General features: G+C 32.7%; 1 protein-coding gene across 1 annotated transcript in view; it reads left to right on the top strand.

Annotated features, from left to right (window-relative positions):
- Window positions 1-20,832, top strand: part of LOC124362854 (F-box only protein 9-like) — a 32,634-nt gene that overhangs the window by 3,064 nt on the left and 8,738 nt on the right. Inside the window, 6 exon segments of the mRNA XM_046817713.1 lie at window positions 3,586-3,693; window positions 3,989-4,126; window positions 7,461-7,617; window positions 13,489-13,592; window positions 13,594-13,641; window positions 17,554-17,717. Coding sequence (XP_046673669.1) covers window positions 3,586-3,693; window positions 3,989-4,126; window positions 7,461-7,617; window positions 13,489-13,592; window positions 13,594-13,641; window positions 17,554-17,717 — 719 coding nt within the window.

Genomic DNA, 20,832 nt, shown 5'->3' with positions numbered 1-20,832 from the left:
ATTAGTCACAGTATTGAAATTTTAAATGGTTAGTATTTAAAATCAACAACGTTTGTCAAATGATATCATGAATGCAGGTTTTAAGATTAGAATAACCTAGATTCTTCTTAGACCAGTGTTACACCAGAAGTTTAACATGATCATAGTTTATAATGATAATATTAAAAATTTTGATGGAGCTGTGATAGATACAAATAGTACATACATTTTAAAGAAAACTTACTTTGGCTCTGGAATAAAAATTACATCCAGGATTAAGGGAGTGTCCATATCAGTCTTAACATGGAACATAAAAGTCACTCATTGCTTATTGTCAAAATATATTTCATAAAGTCTATTTTCCGATAACTGTCAAGGATATTAGGATGAACTGAATAAAAGAATTTAATGCAAGAAAACCTTAAGTTATTGCCTCAAAGTAGTTTATTATGGCTTCTTAAAGCCAATACATCATCTTGGAATTTAGTCCCCAGGTATATCCAAAGAGACCTTTACATTCACCTAGAGCTTTTGTTGTTTTGGATTCGGTATAATAATCTCTGTGTGGGTATTCCATGTTCTATTGTTTAGAATAACTCCTAGATACTTGGCTACATCAGTATATTATTCTTTTATTATCCAGAATAATTTTTTTTAACTTTAATTCCCTTTTTCTGGTAAAGGTGATTAAAAATGACTTATTTTAGATGCATTGATTTTAATAACATGATCATGACACCAGTTGCTTATAAAGTCAAGGGCGTTTTGGCGAGGTTTGGTGATCACCAGCACTGTAGTTCTATACACCTTTCTTCTGCTTACAGGAAATCATTCACCATTAGGCCTATCATAGAATAACATTAATCCACCATTAGAAACTGTGATGAAATATCAACTAATCTGTAAATGAGAAACTCAATAAAAACTAATCTATTATAACCAAGGCTGATACGGGTAACATATAAGTTATAATATATGAATACAAGTATATCCAAAAAGTTAATGATTTTATTAATTCAAATGAAATTCTAGAAATCTTCAAAAACAACAATTAGTACAAGTTTTAGAAAGATATAAATTAATGTTGTTATCAATGTAATAATTTATTATCTGAACATGCTAAAAGCTAACAAAAAGCAATGTAACAATTTACATCACATTATGCGGAATGCCTTGAAGTTCACAAGGAAAACATGTCTGTAAGACCTCCCATTAATTATACAACTGTACCTGTTTATAAAACCGGTAAATTCTAGACACATTCCACCCAAGAAATTGTTGCTGGAAAGAGTTCATTCATTGTGAATGTTGAGTTCACCTTCAGATTTGACATTGTCACAGACTTGACTCCTGAAATCTGGAGTCCACGTTTGAAGGTATCCAACAAGACAAAACCAGTTAGACGCTGCACTGAGCGGAAAGTGAATGGAACTAAACACAACATGCTCATAGACAGACTCATTAGAAGAAACTTAATTTTGGACCCTAACTATAGTTTTAAAAAATAGCAGGGAATTAATAGAAAATATAAATAAAATCCGTATTAAGCATGGTTGTATGTTACCATCATCATTTTTCATTAGATGTTTCAATACTTTTTTTGCATATTTGCAATATATCTAAATTGTCTGCAATTTTAATATTACCTATGTCCATTAAATTTTAATATTAAATGACAGGCATAATTGGACTTTTGCTGAGTTTTTGGCAGAGGCTTGTTGAAAAGGCTCTTGAAAGATCTTCCTGTTTGCCCAATATAATAAATTGGACAAACTCCACATCTTAAACATGCTTGTTATTATTTAAATAATCAATTTTTATATTTTACCAATGGATCTGAATGACAAAATAGTCAAATTCTTTATTACGTGAACTTAAAGAAAAATGTATATACAGAATTAAACTTTAAACACAGCACATGTCATTCATTATAATATTTTCATCAATTGTTTTGACAATTTACAGTTGACAAGTACAGTAATGTGTCAAATACAATAATAATTTACAGGTTGTACAAGTTTCAGAGTCTTAAATTGTTGGTTAAAATTAAGAATCTTGTATAGAAAACACCAGGTAGTGCTAGCTAAAGTTTCCTGTTTCTTGGAAGATTTCCTCCCTCCACTAAACTAGACTAAGTCACCTTCCTCCAAGGTGGCTTCGGACCTTCTCTCACTAAACAGATCAATGTCTTCTAAGGTCATTGGTCTCATTACGGGGCATGGTCACCTGAGGAAGCATCTTCACAGAGTTGGCATCCTTCAGGAGGATCCGCTCTGTGGAAGGTGTAATGAGCAGGAGGAGACTGCTGAGCACCTGCTCTTTGATTGCCCTGCAATAGCAAGAGAGCGGTATGCCATCTTTGGTAGTTTGGACAGGGGTGGTGAATTTTCCCAGGAGGACTTGATAGGTTGCTTTCAGCGGTTTGTTGAACTGCTGAAGTTGTAGAGTGGTGGGCCTCATGGTGTGTTTCCGGGGTGCGCAAAAAGCCCTTGAGGCTTAAGTGCATGGCAGTAGGACGCCCCAAGGGAAAAAAAACTTAGACTAGTAGTTATATAACATAACCTTCAACATAAGCGTATTGAAATAGACTCAGTGGCCATACCGGCAGGTTTCATCCTTTATTCGCTTATTTCTAATTTTTTTTCCATAAATGAAGTAGGTAAGACTGATTGGTCTGTATCATTTAGGTTGCAGGCAAAGAATCTGTTTTTTATTCAATACAAACATAACTAATGCCATCCTCCAGTCTTTTTGAATGTAGCTAAATAATATTTACTCTTGAAGAGGTTGATCAGATTGACTAGAAGAATATCCAACCCTCCTTATATTAGGTCCAGAAAAATGTTATACATCCCCAGTGATGTAAGGGACTTGTACAAATGAAGTGACAGCCCATTAAACTCTTACTGCTGAAAAGATTTTTCTTCAGTACATTTGATAAGATATTTGATTATGTAATTTGAAAAGAGTTGAGTAAACGAGGATCGGTTATATAAAGAGATGAGTGTGAGCGTCAAAAAAGTTTTTAGGAACTTTTGGACTTTAAATTTTGAGCATTAGCAAAGCCCATAACTCTGAGGCTAACAAAATTGTTTTTCCTGTCTGTCCATTTGGCTAAGAGTTGAAGACATAATTGAGCTATTGACTGGAAATTTTGCATTAAATTTCATTTAATCGTAGACAAAATAGAGTTCAATGCTGATTCATGTACCTGTATAGGATTTGGTGAAACGTTAGTGAAACCTAACTGTCTACAATTTATCTTGAGAACAATTGAACCGTAGACTTGAGATTTTGCATGACTTTTGCAAAGTTTATTACACAACATGTGGTATTATGTATTCCTACCTTGTACTATTTTACACAGCTCAGGGTTCCAGAAGTGTTTATTATAATCAAAAGATACTTTCTAACAAGCTCCATGTAATCTAATACATACCCCAAATCTTATGATTTTATTTTCTTTATTTAAAAAGTCATCAGAGCAGAAAATAATACTGGTGTATATTCACAAGCATCTGAAAATACTTGTGTAAAACGTATTACAGTAAAAAGTACCCATCAGTTATTTTTATTAGTGATCCTGAATTATCCTAAACTTTTCAGTCTCAAAGCATAACCAGCGGGAGTGGAGCCCAGGGTGAAGGTGGAGGTATTGGTGAGGAGGGTGAAGACCAGGAAGATCCATCTTCTTCTTCTTCTTCTCCTATTTTGGTGAGATTCTTGTTCTTAAATTTGTAAATGACGTAAACACAAACTTCTCATTGTTTTTGTAAATAAAAGTAATCAATTTTGAGTTTGGAAAATATTTTATATCTTTTGATTAAAAAGCACATTGTTCTGAAACATGAATATGGTGAAAGCATGTGCAAGGCTAAAGATAGTTGAGAAAGAAAAAATATAATTCTCTGTTATAATTGATTTATTTAACAATTAATTAATCATTTTGAATTCATGTATAATTTTTAATTGGTAAACCAAATAGACCATATTGTTTATTTCATTCAAGGATCAATCAAAAGATGAAGAACTGGCGAACTTTCGTGCCGAGTGGCGCAAAGAATTAAAATCTTCTCCAGTTTCTCAAGCTTCGTCATTGAGTCCTTCGATCAGTACAAGAGAAGAGTCTGAAACAGACGAGGAAAAGGTAGGTTATTTAAATTAAATTTATTACCAACTTTTTTTAACTGATATCTTTAGGTCATTCACTTGTTCACCCATAATATGATCAACTCCTATACGGAATTATTTAGGAATGAGTGACCTAAGATGTTCCAAAACCAAGGTTGATTCAAGGTCGAAGGAAAATGAACAAATAAATATGACAGTGACCACTTCATTAACTGTTTGACTGTCTGGTGTTAAAACCAATACTTTTATTTATAATTAACAATTAGTAACTATTGTTTAATCTTTTGTAACTAAAAATTACAGGACCCTGTTGTTGAAACGTGTCAATTTAAACAAATGTTCCATTCTACCTGATTTCTAGCCTTGTTTGTAATTAATGTAATATTGTTAACTTGTAATTGAATTTATGTTTTAAGCAAAAATGCATACTTTAAATACAAATTTTATTACCTTATTTTGTCTACTACAAGGTAGACAGTTTTTAGTTATTTTGTCTTTCGAGTTAGGTATGAAATAGCAAGATTCAAAGTTAGCTGACTTAAATTTACAATGACAAATAGACAAACTTCTTTATTAGCATATTCATCAAGAACAGTAATAGAGTCAGAAATTAGATAAACTTGTTTTGGGAAAATAATTTTTGAGTGCGATGATGCATCACATTTGAGAGCGATTGTTGAGTTCCAGTTGAGGCCTCCAGTCTTGGTTCAAGAATTTGTCAATAGTGTAGAAAGGCTGTCCAACAAGCAAGTCATGGAGTGCTTTTTTAAAAGTGTTACCCTGAAGCTCTCTTAATGGTTGTGGTAGATGGTTCCATAGCTTTCGCCCAATGTAGGTCGGTTTCTCCTCGAAAAGTGCTGTGCGGTGTATGGGTAGAGTGTAGCTTGTTGCATAACGTGTGTTGTAGTGATGAAGGTCCTTCTCAGTTTTGAGATTCTTCTGGTGTGCATACATGATAACTTCTTGGATGTATAGCGCAGTAACAGTCATTATCTGGAGTGTCTGGAAGGCATGTCTGCAGCTCTGCCTTGGTTCTAAGTCAGCCAAAACTCGGATGGCTTTTTTCTGTAGGGTAAGAACTCTATTAAGGTTTCCAACTGAGGAGCCACCCCAAACTGCAAGTCCATACCTCATGTGAGTTTCTACTAATGAGTAGTAAGCTGTTTTGGCTGATTCCAAGTTGCTGATCCATTTAATGCGTCGAACAACATATATTCCAGATGCTAATTTTTTGCAGACATTGTTCACTTGCTCAGTCCAGGTTAGGTTTCTGTCCAGAATGACTCCAAGAAATTTTACATGATTTTCAACTGTTACATTGGCGATGCTGGGAGTAGTGTCTCTTTTCTTACTGAAATTAATTTGTATTGTTTTTTGTGGGTTTATAGCTAGGTCATTTGTTTTACAATAATTCAGAGCCTTGTTTAGAGAGGCTGTAGCAGCTGCAAAAACACCTTCTGCAGTGAGATTCCTTATCAGGAGTGTTGTGTCGTCTGCGTACATTACGCATGATGTATTATTATCTTGGGTATGTGTTGGGAAATCATTTACAAATAGAATAAAGAGGACTGGGCCCAGTACAGACCCTTGTGGAACTCCTCGGAGAATAGGAAGTGGTTTTGACTGGTGTGTTTTTGTAATTCCAAGTGTGGTTGTCTGTACCTCAACTACTTGGGTTCGTCCTGACAGGTAACTTGCAAACCATTTGTTTGCTGTGTCTGTGATTCCCAGTAATGTTAGTTTCTTTAAGATGAGGTCATGTCCCAAACAGTCAAATGCCTTACTATAATCGAGAAGAAGTGCGGAGATGTATTGTCCCTTGTCTATTTGGTCAATAATGTCTTCAATTAGGCTGATAATGGCAGAAATGGTAGATTTTCCTTTTGAGAATCCATGTTGGCAGTCGTTGATTAAATCTAGCTTCTTGAGGTGTGTCATAAGTCTGATGAGGACAACTTTTTCAATAATCTTTGAAAATGTTGAAATCAGGTAGATAGGACGATAATTTTGCACATCATTTGTAGATCCTTTTTTGTGCTTCGGGTATACTTTTGACAACTTTAGTGCAGAGGGAAACTGGCCTAGGCTGAATGATTTGTTTATTATACTTACAAGAGGTGGAGTCAGTTCTTTTCTACAGTATTTGACAAGCTTAGATGAGTATTCATCCAATCCACTTGACTGTTTTGATTTAAGGGAGTTAATAATATCCCTGACCTCGTCATTGTTTGTTGGTGTAAGAATTAAGGACTCTTGGCAGATTATTTCTGTTAGAAGGTCAGGTGCATTTATGTCATGGTTCCCTATGACCTATCTATTCTTTTTCAGTGTCAGCTCGGCTACATTAGTAAAATAAGTATTAAAATGTTCAGCTATTTCCTTAGGGCTATCAGTCTCTCTGTTATTAATTTTAATATGCATTTGTGGATATTTTACTTGGGTTTTTCCTCTTTTTTCATTGTTTATAAGGCTCCATAGGGCCTTACTCTTGTTATCAGCTGATTTTATGTAGTTTGCATTTGCGTTTTGGTTTAATTGTCTGAGTTTCTTGTCATAATTTTTCTTTCTTTCTACCATGATCTCTTTGTCTTGCACATTTCCTGTTGTTTCATATTTATGTAGAGCCTTTAGAAAGTCAAATTTAAAATTGTCTGCCTCATTGTCATAGGGGAAGGTTCTCTTTTTTCTTTTCTTAATACATTTCTTTTTGAGAGTTATTCAAGACAATCCAAAGAAGAATATATTAGACATCACTAAGGAATTTTTCATTACTCGCTCCATGTTGGCTACAGTAATTATGAATAGAGATAAGTATGGATTGAAGATGGACTACCTACTTTAATATAAATGATTGAATTTTGAAAGTCATATTTGTATTTTGTTTGGTTAATTTTGGGTACTGTCTCTGTAGATGTAGGCCTTAGGTTTATTCAACAATCATCCATGAAATGGAGATTAATCTCTGAGATATTCGTTATGTAGAGGTTCGTTCTTTTAAGAGTTTTATAATACAGTACAGAGTTTTTCTTGAACTGTTAATTTATTATAATATAGAGACTACAATTCTCCAAGTAGGGTTAATCAAAAAGGGATGAGAATTATAACTAAATTTGATTGAAAATCACAGACTTAAATTGTCATTAATGCAAAAAAAAAATATATATATATATACACTAATTATTTTTATATTAGAATTCTCCCTATAATTTCAATTTTTATGGTAATAATTATAAGATACATTTTTAATAAATATTTGTTATTGGAATTTTTAAAACAGCAAAGAATATTAATTCAATAATAAAACGACCCTAAGCTCATTGTACATAATTGATTATCAATGATATTTTCAGGCGAGGCAATTATTTTTGAAGGGTGTGGAAAATGAACAGCTGGGTAAATTGTACGAAGCTATACAGTTCTACAGGAGGGCAGTGCAACTAGTACCTGACATTGAGTTTCGTCTCTACGAGAGTACAAACCAGAGGCCTGCTGTCGAGACAACAGAACGTGAGTAATGACAGTTGTTTTGTTGATTAAAAGAACATGCAATCATCTCTTGATAAATTTAGCACATTGAACCCTAAGCCTATAACATTGAATCTACTCAGTATACTGGACGTTTTTAGTGATTTAAAAAGATGTTTTTAATTATGAAGACATTGTTTTAACTTAACATATTATATATCACATTAAAGAGAAGAATATGCAGTTTTATAAAATGTGCCTATTTTATAATATAATAACTATTTGAACAAAATTATAAAGTAAATAAAATTATGGAAAAAAATAAAATTTGAAAAATTGTAATTTTGTATAAACGTTTTATTTTTCAACCACCTAATGTTGTATAAACCTTTTTTTTAACCACCTAATGTTCTATAAATGTGTTTTTGATATAAAATAACATAAAATAAAGAAAGTATTCATGTTAGTACTAATGGAAGGCCTATCATAAGTATACTCAGCATCAGTCACGTCTTGATCATTAGGCCTAACCTCAAAATCTGGATCAGGATCAATGTCGTTGAGAAACTCACCCTACAATCCAGAATCATAAATTTGATCCAAGATTCTATCAAATTGAATCGCAGATGATCTTTTATTTTCATTAAAAATATGATCATCCTCCTCCAAATCATGCTCAGAATCTGACATCATATCACGTATCATGTGCACCGTTATTATGTCTAAATGATTACTCATTTTACACAATGATAAGGAAAAATAAGACTTGTATCACTAAGAAACCAATCAAAATAAACTAAGCCATCACTAAACCAACATTTATCACTTTATTCAGTAACAATGGAACTTTGTTTATAAATAACAATGCTCGCATCACTGCGTCGTTAGTCGGTTACGTGACTAAGCAGTGGTGTAATAGTTGAAAATATTAATTTTACAGCTGCACAACTATTACTTGTCATAAAAAAGACGTATACCTATAACCAATATAACATAGGAAATAGTCTGAAACAACTAAACCTGATTTTTTACCGAAAATCTAAACGTATTGAATTAAGTACCGGAGCCCGAGTATAGATCGAGCTCCGTATACAACGGCGTGCGTGCTAGTCCGACCTATACTTGGGCTCTGTATTCAATGTGTTAATATTAGGGAGATAATCAAATTATTGAGTGACTCTGGGAGATCAAGGTATGAAACAGCAAGGTGAAGTGTCAGCTGACTTAAATTTTCAGTGATAAAAAGGAATATGCATAGAGGGATGGAATACTTATAATAACTATTTGTATAATGCTAAATTACAACTGCTGTAATTCTTCATATCTGTAAAGAACACCATGTCCATTATTTTTATGAAAATGAGTTAAAAGATGTACATTTGTTGCTCTACATAGTGGTATAGAACACTATGTCCAGTTACTATTAATAGTGAAAATGTGGAGTAGAAAATGCCACCATGTATACTTTAGTTGGGAGGTAAACAACACCATGTCCATTATGTTTATGAAAATTAGTTAAAAGATGTACATTTGTTGCTCTACATAGTGGTATAGAACACTATGTCCAGTCACTATTAATAGTGAAAATGTGGAGTAGAAAATGCCACCATGTGTACTTTAGTTGGGAGGTAAACAACACCATGTGGACATAGTGTTGTCTACTTCTGAGTAATTTAGCTGATAAAACATTAACTACTCTATTGACTTCTGTTGTGAACTTGAGAAACAAGCAACAATAACCTGCTGATGTTGTTGTAATGTTGAAGTCACTACAGCAGAATATTTTATGTTTTATTCACTAGATTGCTTAGAAGTAGACAACACTATGTCACATGGTGTCTTATACATCTTAAATCTTCATAAGTATATAAAACTATGTCCAAATTTTATTGTGCTGAGTAGAAAAATATTCTTTTACAGTGTTTAGGTGTGACTTATGACATTACAAATAGAAATTTTATATTTGAATTACCTAAACAATGTGTAAACATTCCACAATGAAAATCCTAATACTCAACAAGTGTTATGAAAATTTAGTTTTAAATTTTAGAAAAAGTGCTCTCCTGAAAAATTACAGTTTTGTGACATGGTGTCCTAGCTGTCACAAGGTTTGTGTAGTTTCTAGCTTATTAAGTGTATTCCAGTACCTGTATTATAAACAGTTTTGATTTTAGTAGTCCAAAAAATAGTAATCAAATCATAACAAAGTACACAAAATCTAAATTAAAAATATTGAATTCAACCAATTAAATAAGGTAGTTAAAAACAGTTGATTTCATATCTGAACCAGCCAAGCACTCAAGCTTCCACTTAAGGGGTTCATACTTCCTGCTCACATACATGTTCATATCAGTAAAGACTGCTCATACCCACCTGCACTGATTCTTCTTGCTAAATTGAGAACACCTATCATGTGAATAGTTCATTGAAACAACATAAATAATGGGTAGGAGTAGATAAAAGAGATGTTTTCTTTCAAAGAAGCCCTTCTATGATGCTGGGCATAAAAGAAAATCTCGCTTATAGACAATAAATTAGGCAATGTAGTAAGCCGATGAGATCAACCCGCGGATTATGATTTCCGAAAATTGGCGGGGAGCAATGAGATTAGCTTTTGGAATATTTATTATTCTGTTACTAAATGTTGACATTGTACTTAGTAACTTTGATGCGAGTACAGATTTTCAATACTTTGCACTAAATATTAGAAAAGTCATTCTCAGCAGTAAAGAATGTTAAAGAGATTTTTAGAGACTTTTTTGAAACTTGTAAGTTAGACTTGTTCCTACTAACATAGGGAACAATAAAAAGTTGCTTACAAATGTATTAAGATCAAAAATTACAATTTTTATCTACATGTAAAATATTAAAAAGTTTTATAGTTTTTTATTTAAAATAACTTTCTATGATCCAAATAAATAATATAAAACATCCCTACTTTTCCCCCAATACAATAAAACAAATGTTCCCATTATGTTTAATGTTTAAGAAAGAATTATTTTGTGGAACACTACACAAATAAAAAAGTATCAAAACTTACTTATACAGATACTTACTTTTTTTTAAATTTGTTAAGTTTGTTTTCAGGTACATAAGGAACATTAAAAAGTACAAATACATTAAGAATATAAAATTACAATCTTTTATTCCAAAGTTAAAAATTTGTATTTGTATTATTGTTTTATTTGAAAACTTTTACATGTTTTATTATTCAAATAAAAATAACAAGTTATAGCTTACTTTCCCTCCCTACCCCGAACAGCAAAATCATGTCATTATGTTCATTTAACCCATTGGGGAACTTGCCCAAGCATCACTCGTTGCGGCCGAGCAGGTCTGAAAAATCTTGCCTGAGCGGCACTCGTTCTGCTTTTTCGTAAATGATAACTTATTTGTTTCTTTTTCCACTAGATGCAGTTTTGTGCCGTCATGTAACCTTATAAGCAATTATTCCGTTTTGATTCGTTATGTTTGCACATTGGAACCATAACTAATGGCTTGTTTTGTTATTGTTTACATTTTGCCACATGCTCAATTTTCGTCACTTCAATGATTTGTTTACATACTATATATCGTGTTCTCAATGTTTAGTGTTTAACTGTTTATAGTTGTTGGATGAGTTTTTGTTCTTCCGCTACTCCATGGAACAAGACAATTTGAGTACTCCAGAAGTGGACAGATACTCGGACATTGATATTGAGATATCAAAGATGCTCAAAGACTGACACAAAAGTGAATATTAAAAGTAAATGAATGGTTCTTGTATGTAATGTAAATAGTGTATTTTAATTACCATTTTAATAATAACAAACAATTCAATTAAATATAACAAACAGTTTTATCTCATCTTCCAGACAACTAATTCAGGAGCTTGTCATAAAATTATAAAAAAAGCTGAATTTTGATTGTCTTCTTATGCTTTATAATTAGGTAATACAATGAAAAATGGGTTTCCATGTATAAAAACATTGTGCTGTTTTGAATAAAAAATTATTGAAATAGATAAACAAAAAGTAATAAAATATTGGAAGTTGCTTTTGATTTTTTATTTTTATTACTTAAAAAATTTGTAAATATATACTAGAAAAGATTAAATAAAAAGTTAGTTTGGAGAAAGCAACAACACAATTGTAGAGCAACCAACTAGACTAAAATGTCCTGGAAAATTGACAAATGCATCTGTATTCAAGCTCATTCTATTAATATTTTAGTATACGCATGCATTTTTGCCAAAATCAATCCAAACACTTAGTCCTAGACAGGCTATATTAATTGCTTCCTCAATGTGTAAAAAAGTTATGAATTATTTGGTTGAACACTACACAAACACCAAAGACTGCTTGGCACTGAGAGAGGTGACCTGTCATAAATGCTTCATACTGGCAGTGCCACCCCCTCAAAAGTGATCACCACATCTTTGATTGAAAATAAATTTTAAACAATAGTTTAGAGCTATTTGTAATCTTTCTGAAACTCAAACAGTCGAATGATAGAGCATCTCTGTAACGCTACATAGTTGCCTAGTTAAAAAGTGACATTATAATATTTACATTCAGACTAGAAACAAAGTATTTCAAATTGTTTACGCCAGTGTAAACTCTATTAAATCTTACACTAACTTTCCTAGTCCACACATTTGTTATGTTGTTATTAGTCTCCTAGGTTGTTTTCTTTATAAAAATATTAAGTAACATATTAAACAAATAATATTTAGTTATACAGGCTATCGGTTCTCTTTATAGTCTAAATTAAATTAAATATTTAAATATTTGTAGTGTATGAAGTTTTTATTCTACCATCCTCTGAATTAGCCTATTCTATTGTATATTCTACCCCCATTCTATTTACCAACCCCTAAGGGAGCAATAATTCAACAGTATTTATGGAAGGAGGAATTTTTGTAATAAAAGTTCTTAGAATAAAAACATGTATCACTCCTTTTGTTGAATTTCTCTAAGAAATCAGTACTTAAGAATTTTACTCAATAATACCAAGCTAAAACCGATTATACCAATTATACTCAAAAATACCAATTTCCTCAGCGCTGCTGCTATCTACACTCTGCTGCTATCTACACTCATTATTACATACAGTGATAATGGTTCACTGATGGTCACAGACAGTGTTGCACAATATAAAGTAATGCTTATCTACTGTTAGATTTCAGTTACTTTGTGTTTGTAATCTTTCTGTTAATGGATATGAGCTATCTAATACTAACTGTTGTATAAAGTGAAAAGGTTCATTAGTTTCTTTTATTAAAAGTGGTTTTGGAAAATGGTTAGAGTGTAATTGAACACTGTTCTATAGAAACTTAAGTGTCACAGTTTTTAAAATACATGATTCAACCATTGATTAGTCAAGGTCAGTCAATAATAGTTGTATGGTGCATTAAATTTTATTAACTACTCAATGTCTTATTTACAATTATTTATAAATTTATTTATTTATTATATTATTTGTAAATTATCAATTTGTTACACCATAATACAATTTTTCTGATTTTTTATTTTTGATATAATTACAATTTTATCTTAATAAATCCTTAAAATATAAGGAAACAATAAACTTTAATGTTAAATCTTGTTTTTTATAAATTAAAATTCAAAATGGCCATTACACCCTTAGGGCCATCAGATTGTTAGTGAGTTTTTCAAGTAAGCTGATGGTTTACTTTTAGGAGATTTCTTTTTGTTTCATCATCAAACAATTTAGATGTTCTTATTATAGATATAAATTATCTAACCTAACGTTAGTGTTATTGTGGCATCACAGACTGGACGTCTTGGCTAGAACCAAAGTACCAATTTTGTGCTAACCATAATATGCGTATAATTGCATGATGTCCGTTACAACTTTTAATATGTTGTTTGAACTAAGCTAGATAGCATGATTCGATGAACTGATGTGCAGATGCAGTGGATGAGACAGAAGAAGATAACCTGGAGTTGGAGGATGAAGAAGAAGTGGAGGAGTTTGACCCTTCCCAATCTGACCTGACCTCACATTTGCAAAAGGGTGGTGAGCAGGAGTTACTGCATTTGTCAGCCTAAAGTTCCTCAAAAGGTACGCCAGAACTTGTTTATGTAAAATTGAGTTTATATTAATCAGTTTTAGATTATTGAGACTTATTTTTTAAGTGGAAACTGCAGGTTGTTACATGATGTCACTTCTGGGTTAGCCACTGATCACCAGCCCCCTACTACAACGCCACTTTGTTTCACACCTGTGCCAGTGTTGGTTGTGTCGTTATACTGCCTTGTTTTGTTGTCATGTTGAACAATAATCCCTCCGATTGTGAATTTTTTACAAGTAATGTACTACTAACTGATTCTACAAGTTAGTAGTATCATTTTAAAAATAACTAAAATCTATGGTATAATTATTACTTGTATTTACTTTCTATTAGTGGGATTTTTTCACTCATTTACATATTGAGAAATTGTTTGTTAACCTATAATATAGCGAATACTTAGACAATATCATGTTGTTGGCCGCACACAGTTTTCAGTTTCTCCATTAAGTTACAGCACTGTTTTGCAAGCTTTAGACTTGTTGGTTTTCTCTATGAATTGAGGTACAATTTCGTGTAAGAGTTAACTGTTTTGATTGTTTTGAAATATTAATAATCAACCAGACAATACATTAAAGTTTTGAGGTTCTGTAAACAGCAGGCTAAGCAAGGCGTGGAGTGGATTACCTGTAGGGAAATCAGGTGCTACATCGACATTGATGGACTTTCTTCCTCTTCAGCTAATGATGAAATTAAATTCACAAATCTTTTTTACATAACAACTACAAGTGGAAATTGAGAAAATTTTAGTAACAATTCGGAGCCCGAGTTAATTTTTAGTATAAAATATTTTATGTAACTATTCAACAACACTTCTTGAAAGTTTCAGCCTAATATACAGGGTGTCAATTAAGTCTGGAACCTCTTTTTTAATTTTTAAACCACAATAGAAAGAAATACCAAAGTTCACATGTGCTTACTGGTGATAGTAACGCACACATCTGCCCAATTACCGACCAGATAATCCCTTTGGGGGACGGTCCACAAGGAGTCAGACAAAATTCTTAAATAGCAGCATAGGTCAAGTTTGGTATCAAAGTAAAGGTCTTACTTAGCAGAGTACAATGCCGCAAACCGGACTTCAAAAGGTGGATTCATTCAGTAGTTATAGCTATTTGAATTTTAAAACAATTGAACAATGTAAATTATTAAGTATTACAAGTAAACACCAATTTTTAAGTACCTGTGACCAAAGTAAGTGTTCAAAATGTTCCCCTCCCATCGTCTGGCAATGTCCTAGGCGGTTGTAAAAGCCATCCACTGCATTTGAAGGTAGTCACGAGGAATATCTTGAGCTTCTTGGACTATGAGATTTCTTAGGTGCGCCAAATCTCGAGGCTTAGTACGATAAACTTTATCTTTGAGGTATCCCCAAAGAAAAAAATCCAGCGGAGATAAATCAGGGGAACGAGCAGGCCACTCTACTGCACCATGTCTTCCAATCCATCTGCGAAGGAATATTGTATCCAAGTATTCTCTAACAAGGAGAGCAAAGTGTGGTGGCGCGCCATCTTGTTGGAAATACATTCTTTGAAATTGTCGACTAAGAGCAGCTTGTAGTCCAGGAATTATCTCATTTTGGAGCATTGCTAGATACGAGTCACCATTTAAATTACCATTGATAAATAATGGGCCCATAATTTGATTTCCTGTAATACCTGCCCAAACTTTAAGTTTCTGTGGATGCTGTGTATGACACTATCTGCCACTTTCACATTCTAACAGTAGTTGTGTTATTGGTAATAATTATTGATTCCTGGCTTCGATTACTACATTGTCAGATGATGGGAGGGGAACATTTTGAACACTTACTTTGGTCACAGGTACTTAAAAATTGGTGTTTACTTGTAATACTTAATAATTTACATTGTTCAATTGTTTTAAAATTCAAATAGCTATAACTACTGAATGAATCCACCTTTTGAAGTCCGGTTTGCGGCATTGTACTCTGCTAAGTAAGACCTTTAATTTGATACCAAACTTGACCTATGCTGCTATTTAAGAATTTTGTCTGACTCCTTGTGGACCGTCCCCCAAAGGGATTATCCGGTCAGTAATTGGGCAGATGTGTGCGTTACTATCACCAGTAAGCACATGTGAACTTTGGTATTTCTTTCTATTGTGGTTTCAAAATTTAAAAAGAGGTTCCAGACTTAATTGACACCCTGTATAAATAGAAACAGAATTTATGCTACTTTATTTGAATTAGTAAACAAACCTCTGAAAAAACTGAATTTCCTGGGTATATGCAGTAGAGAAAAATAGATTGGTCAATGGATTGACAGTTCCAAATAAAACTTATGCTTCATCTTACTTTTTTATTCATGTTACTTAAGTGTTATATTTTATGTATATACTCTTTAAATGAAAGTGAATATTATTGTAATTTATCCTTTTCTTTCTCAGTACTTCTAATATTTAAAAGTTTATTTGTTAAAGACTGTTTAAAAATAACTTATATATTAGAAATGTAAATGTAGCACGCTGAATTCCATTCCTCTTTCCTGTGGGATACGTGATGTACTATCAATATAGGGATCAGGAATTACTGTCACGTTTTGTTTCTTTGTTATAGCCTTAATTGTTCTCTTGTCTGTTCCATCTTGTCTATTTATATACTGTATGTGTAAATCATTTCATAACTTGCTGTGCTGTAAATTTGCCCCTTTAGTATTATTAAAAAGGGTAAACAAAATTGGACCTAAGCAGCTTCTCTGTGGAACACTTAATAATTGCTCAAGGAGCACGAGACATTGGATCCAATTTTGGTTTTCTGGCCCAAATTTTTAATATTTCATTATGGCTAACAAGAATGTGTGATCTATCCATCATTGCAAGTACAGTGGACTATACTTTCTAAACTATAAAGTTTTCCTCAAATCTTGAGCTCCTGAAACCAGATAGTTTTTTTTTAAGTTGTCTTAGTTTTGCATTCTTGAAGCTAGTTTTAGCTCTCAGAATTATCCCCAAGATTTAGTTTACAACTTCCTTCATTCCTCATTTTAAAGTAATACCAAGCTCTTGAAGTCATTTTCTCCAAAGGTCAGGATCATAAACCTGTTATAGATCCTTATCTTTTGTAAACTCCGGATTCGTTAACAGACACTGAGTGTTGAATTCTATCTTTGTTGTGCTACATATAGCCTTAATTGTTCTCTTGTCTGTTCCATCTTGTCTATTTATATACTGTATGTGTAAATCATTTCATAACTTGCTGTGCTGTAAATTTGCCCCTTTAGTATTATTAAAAAGGGTAAACAAAATTGGACCTAAGCAGCTTCTCTGTGGAACACTTAATAATTGCTCAAGGAGCACGAGACATTGGATCCAATTTTGGTTTTCTGGCCCAAATTTTTAATATTTCATTATGGCTAACAAGAATGTGTGATCTATCCATCATTGCAAGTACAGTGGACTATACTTTCTAAACTATAAAGTTTTCCTCAAATCTTGAGCTCCTGAAACCAGATAGTTTTTTTTTAAGTTGTCTTAGTTTTGCATTCTTGAAGCTAGTTTTAGCTCTCAGAATTATCCCCAAGATTTAGTTTACAACTTCCTTCATTCCTCCTCATTTTAAAGTAATACCAAGCTCTTGAAGTCATTTTCTCCAAAGGTCAGGATCATAAACCTGTTATAGATCCTTATCTTTTGTAAACTCCGGATTCGTTAACAGACACTGAGTGTTGAATTCTATCTTTGTTGTGCTACATATTTATTGAAACGATTTATATACTGTGAACCAAAAGTATCATCAGTGGATCTCATTTCCTCAGTTTAAACTATTAAAAAATTTGGGCATTAAACTTTGCAAAATTTGTAAAAAGTTCGTTTTACGTCTCAGGGTAGAACCCTGTTTTATAACGTGATTCCAAAGCAGCCTGGGAGAACTCAGGATTGTGTTGCAGATGACACACATTTCTGCCCTCCCCGTGGAGATCATCCTGTACATTCTGCGCTGGGTCGTGTCCTCAGAACTGGATCTGCGCTCCCTAGAGATGTGCTCATCAGTCTGTCGAGGTTTCTATGTTTGTAGTCGTGACTCGGAAATCTGGAGGCTTGTGTGTGTCAGGTGAGATAGTTTTCAACGATCTTACATGCACATCCACGTACATGAAGTGTAATGAGTTTTAAAGGTGTGAGGATTGTTCAGAGAGTGACTTCCATTAGGCTATAACAAATTGTAGTTATACGTAATGTTTATTATTTACATTTTAAAACAAATGCTGACATTGATTTAAATATCTGCATGTCTCTGGACTTCTATTGTAAAGTTTTATCACACGATAACATTGCCAATTGTTGACAGCAACTTGAAATTTCTTATTTGATTCAAAACATTATTGGAGACAAGACCGGGCTTATATGGAATGGATGAAAAATGTTCCATTTACACTCAAAAGGTCGTATGTTGCTAGGCAGAATTTGGCTGAAACATGCAAGCAAATTTGGCACAACACAAGCAAGCAGAGTCAATCAATCAATTTTTGTATTTGTTCTTTGTACAATTTAGAATGAAATATTTCAAATAATGATTAAAAAAACCAATTATATAAATTAAAACAACTTTGTGCTGATTAAACGTTTGATAATGTATCAGATAATACTGTTTCCTTAATTTCAGCAAAAGTAAAACATTAAAAGTATTAATAAAAACAGTTTTAACTTTCTTTTAAAAACACACAATCTGCTCTCCTCATGTAGATCCTGGGGAACTGTTGTAAACTGATGTACTAGTACATAGTTGGTAAAGCACTTGTATCATGAATAGTGGCTGTATAACTGTGCCTCTTTGTACCATAGTAGTAATAAACTGTTCTGTTTTGTTCCTCACATTCATACTGCTTGATATTCCACCAACCCTGCTATTGTCACGATTCTATAATCCTGAATCCATTTTTAAAGTTGAAATACTCTATAATTCCTACCAAGCATAACTACGCAATAAGTTACTTCATTGACTAGTGCTGCACTCTAACTCTAGTACTGTGAACTATTTCAGCTGTTTGGTAAACATAGAACATTTTCCTGTTCTCTTTGTGTTTTCCCCTGGTTTATTTCTGTTTCTGCTCGTTATTATTGTTATGGCAATTTAAGTCTTAACATTAGAATATTTTTTTAGTTACGGCTTCTATGTAAATCAGTGTTAAAAGTACATTATTTTTAAATTATTTTACTAATTGTGTTTTTACAACTGTTCGATTAAAAATAAAATAATAACTTTATAAGGAGATACAAATTAAGTAAGAATATTTTATTTATCACCTTGAAAAAACCTTTAAGATGCATTGTGGTGTAGTATTTGGTATTCACCTCAGTTGGAATTAAATGTTCGTTAAAGTACAGTGTTTTATTTTTTAAACTAATACTTTTTACTATAAAAAGTAGGTAATGCATTTTTTATTATTAGCCTTTAAATGTGGATTAAAACAGGGTATAAAACAATGGTTTTTGTTACACCAGTATATTTTTACTTTATAATTGAACACTTAAAACACATAGTTTGTTATTTTTAAACCAAAGTCCCAAGTGTAATGCAAATTTTATATCTGTTGGTGCACAGAATCATATTTTTTTTATTGAGTACGTATTTTTTTCTCTAGAAAACAAATGCAAGTAATAAACTACAATACATGCAAGACCTATATAAATTTACTCTTTATATTTTATTTACAGACGACAGATGGTGACAGAAGTTTTAGTTTATTTCGGACACTAAAGTTGCCTACCTATATCCAGAAACCACAATGTACTCAAAATGGTTGAATTCAAGGTAAATTTTGTCAACAACTGTGTAATTATGATCTTCAGAGGGTTTTTTAAAATCTTATTAAGACCTACTCGTTTCCTGAGCAGCTACATCTAAATCAATTTCGTAATCAGTTCCATGAACTACCTCGCCATTACCGCTATTGTTACGAATATCTAGGCCTAGATCAGGTGGAGGCAAATCGGTCTTTTCATGACTGGTTGTTAAATCGTCACCTAGTATATCACTAATGGCATTAAATTGTAATCCACTTGTACCTGCAGCCACTTGAAAAATAAAGAGTACTAAACAAATAATTCACGCATTGTTTCAACACTATAATCTAGCAACTCAATCCAAAGTAATAAAATTTACCTATTTTCACATGAAAATGAGACCCAATACTGACTGCATTATTTAATCACACTTTGCCCACATACAATAGATTCAAAACTATAATAAGCTTGTATCATGGCGAAAATAACAATAAAAATACAAAGAACCCGATTCACAGTGGCTCAACTAGTTTTTTTACATCAGCAGACAATTCACTCAGATGGAACTTTTGTCACTTGTCAACAAACCAGTAAATGTACTGAAAAAAAAAACAGCTGCAATATTTTTTCAAATAGTTAAAACTATTCCCGAGAGGTAGCAGCACAATGCAGAGCCAGTGGAAGCCACCAAACTAATCTCATACGTCAGCAAAATATGACGTAGTACAGCTGAACGGGCAGTGCCCATGTTTCGTTCTGAAAGGGTTAGGTGAAAACGAAACTGCTATGGTTTTTGCTTATGTGGTTCGATAAATATTTTGCTAAGGGTGCTTCGGTACAACTGAAAAGTATGTGGGAGGGGGTTACCAGTACACCAAAGATGATCCCATATCACTAAAGTGGCTCAACATGACCATAATAAAAAGCCGAAATATATTCCCTTTTATATTCATGAGCAAGATGCTAAGGCCATTGAACTTCATTACTTGTTTTAGAATTAACAGTCATTTAACATTTCACAAACTCACCAATCAAACTTCCTTTGGTCTTCAGAAAATAGGAGCTACAATATTTCTACACTCACATCCTTTTGTCCATGTACTTTATATGCACCACCTTTATGCAGCAGCTTGTGTTTAGAGGGCATAATATTGTTGTCGAGTCGCTAATGAATGTATTGTAATAGTTACAAACTTTTAAAAATATTCTTAGCTCTGTAACGTTTTTTGATCTCTTGCATTCAGTAGTTTCTGATTTTAGCGTCAGACCTGTGCAATCCCTCAGAATTTATTACATGAGCAAGATATTCAGTTTTCATTTTGTTAAATCTGCATGTCTCTGTTTAGATGTACGTTTTTATCTTTCAATTATTTTTAATGCCTGGGAAAGTATTTGAAGCAGATGAGCTTTTACAGATCTGTGTACTAAAATTTTGTTAAAGA

The sequence above is a fragment of the Homalodisca vitripennis genome, chromosome 5 (assembly GCF_021130785.1).
Source record: "Homalodisca vitripennis isolate AUS2020 chromosome 5, UT_GWSS_2.1, whole genome shotgun sequence".
In the NCBI taxonomy this organism is placed as follows: domain Eukaryota; kingdom Metazoa; phylum Arthropoda; class Insecta; order Hemiptera; family Cicadellidae; genus Homalodisca; species Homalodisca vitripennis.
The sequence above is the reverse complement of the archived record's forward strand: the minus strand, read 5'-3'. Positions and strand labels throughout refer to the sequence as shown.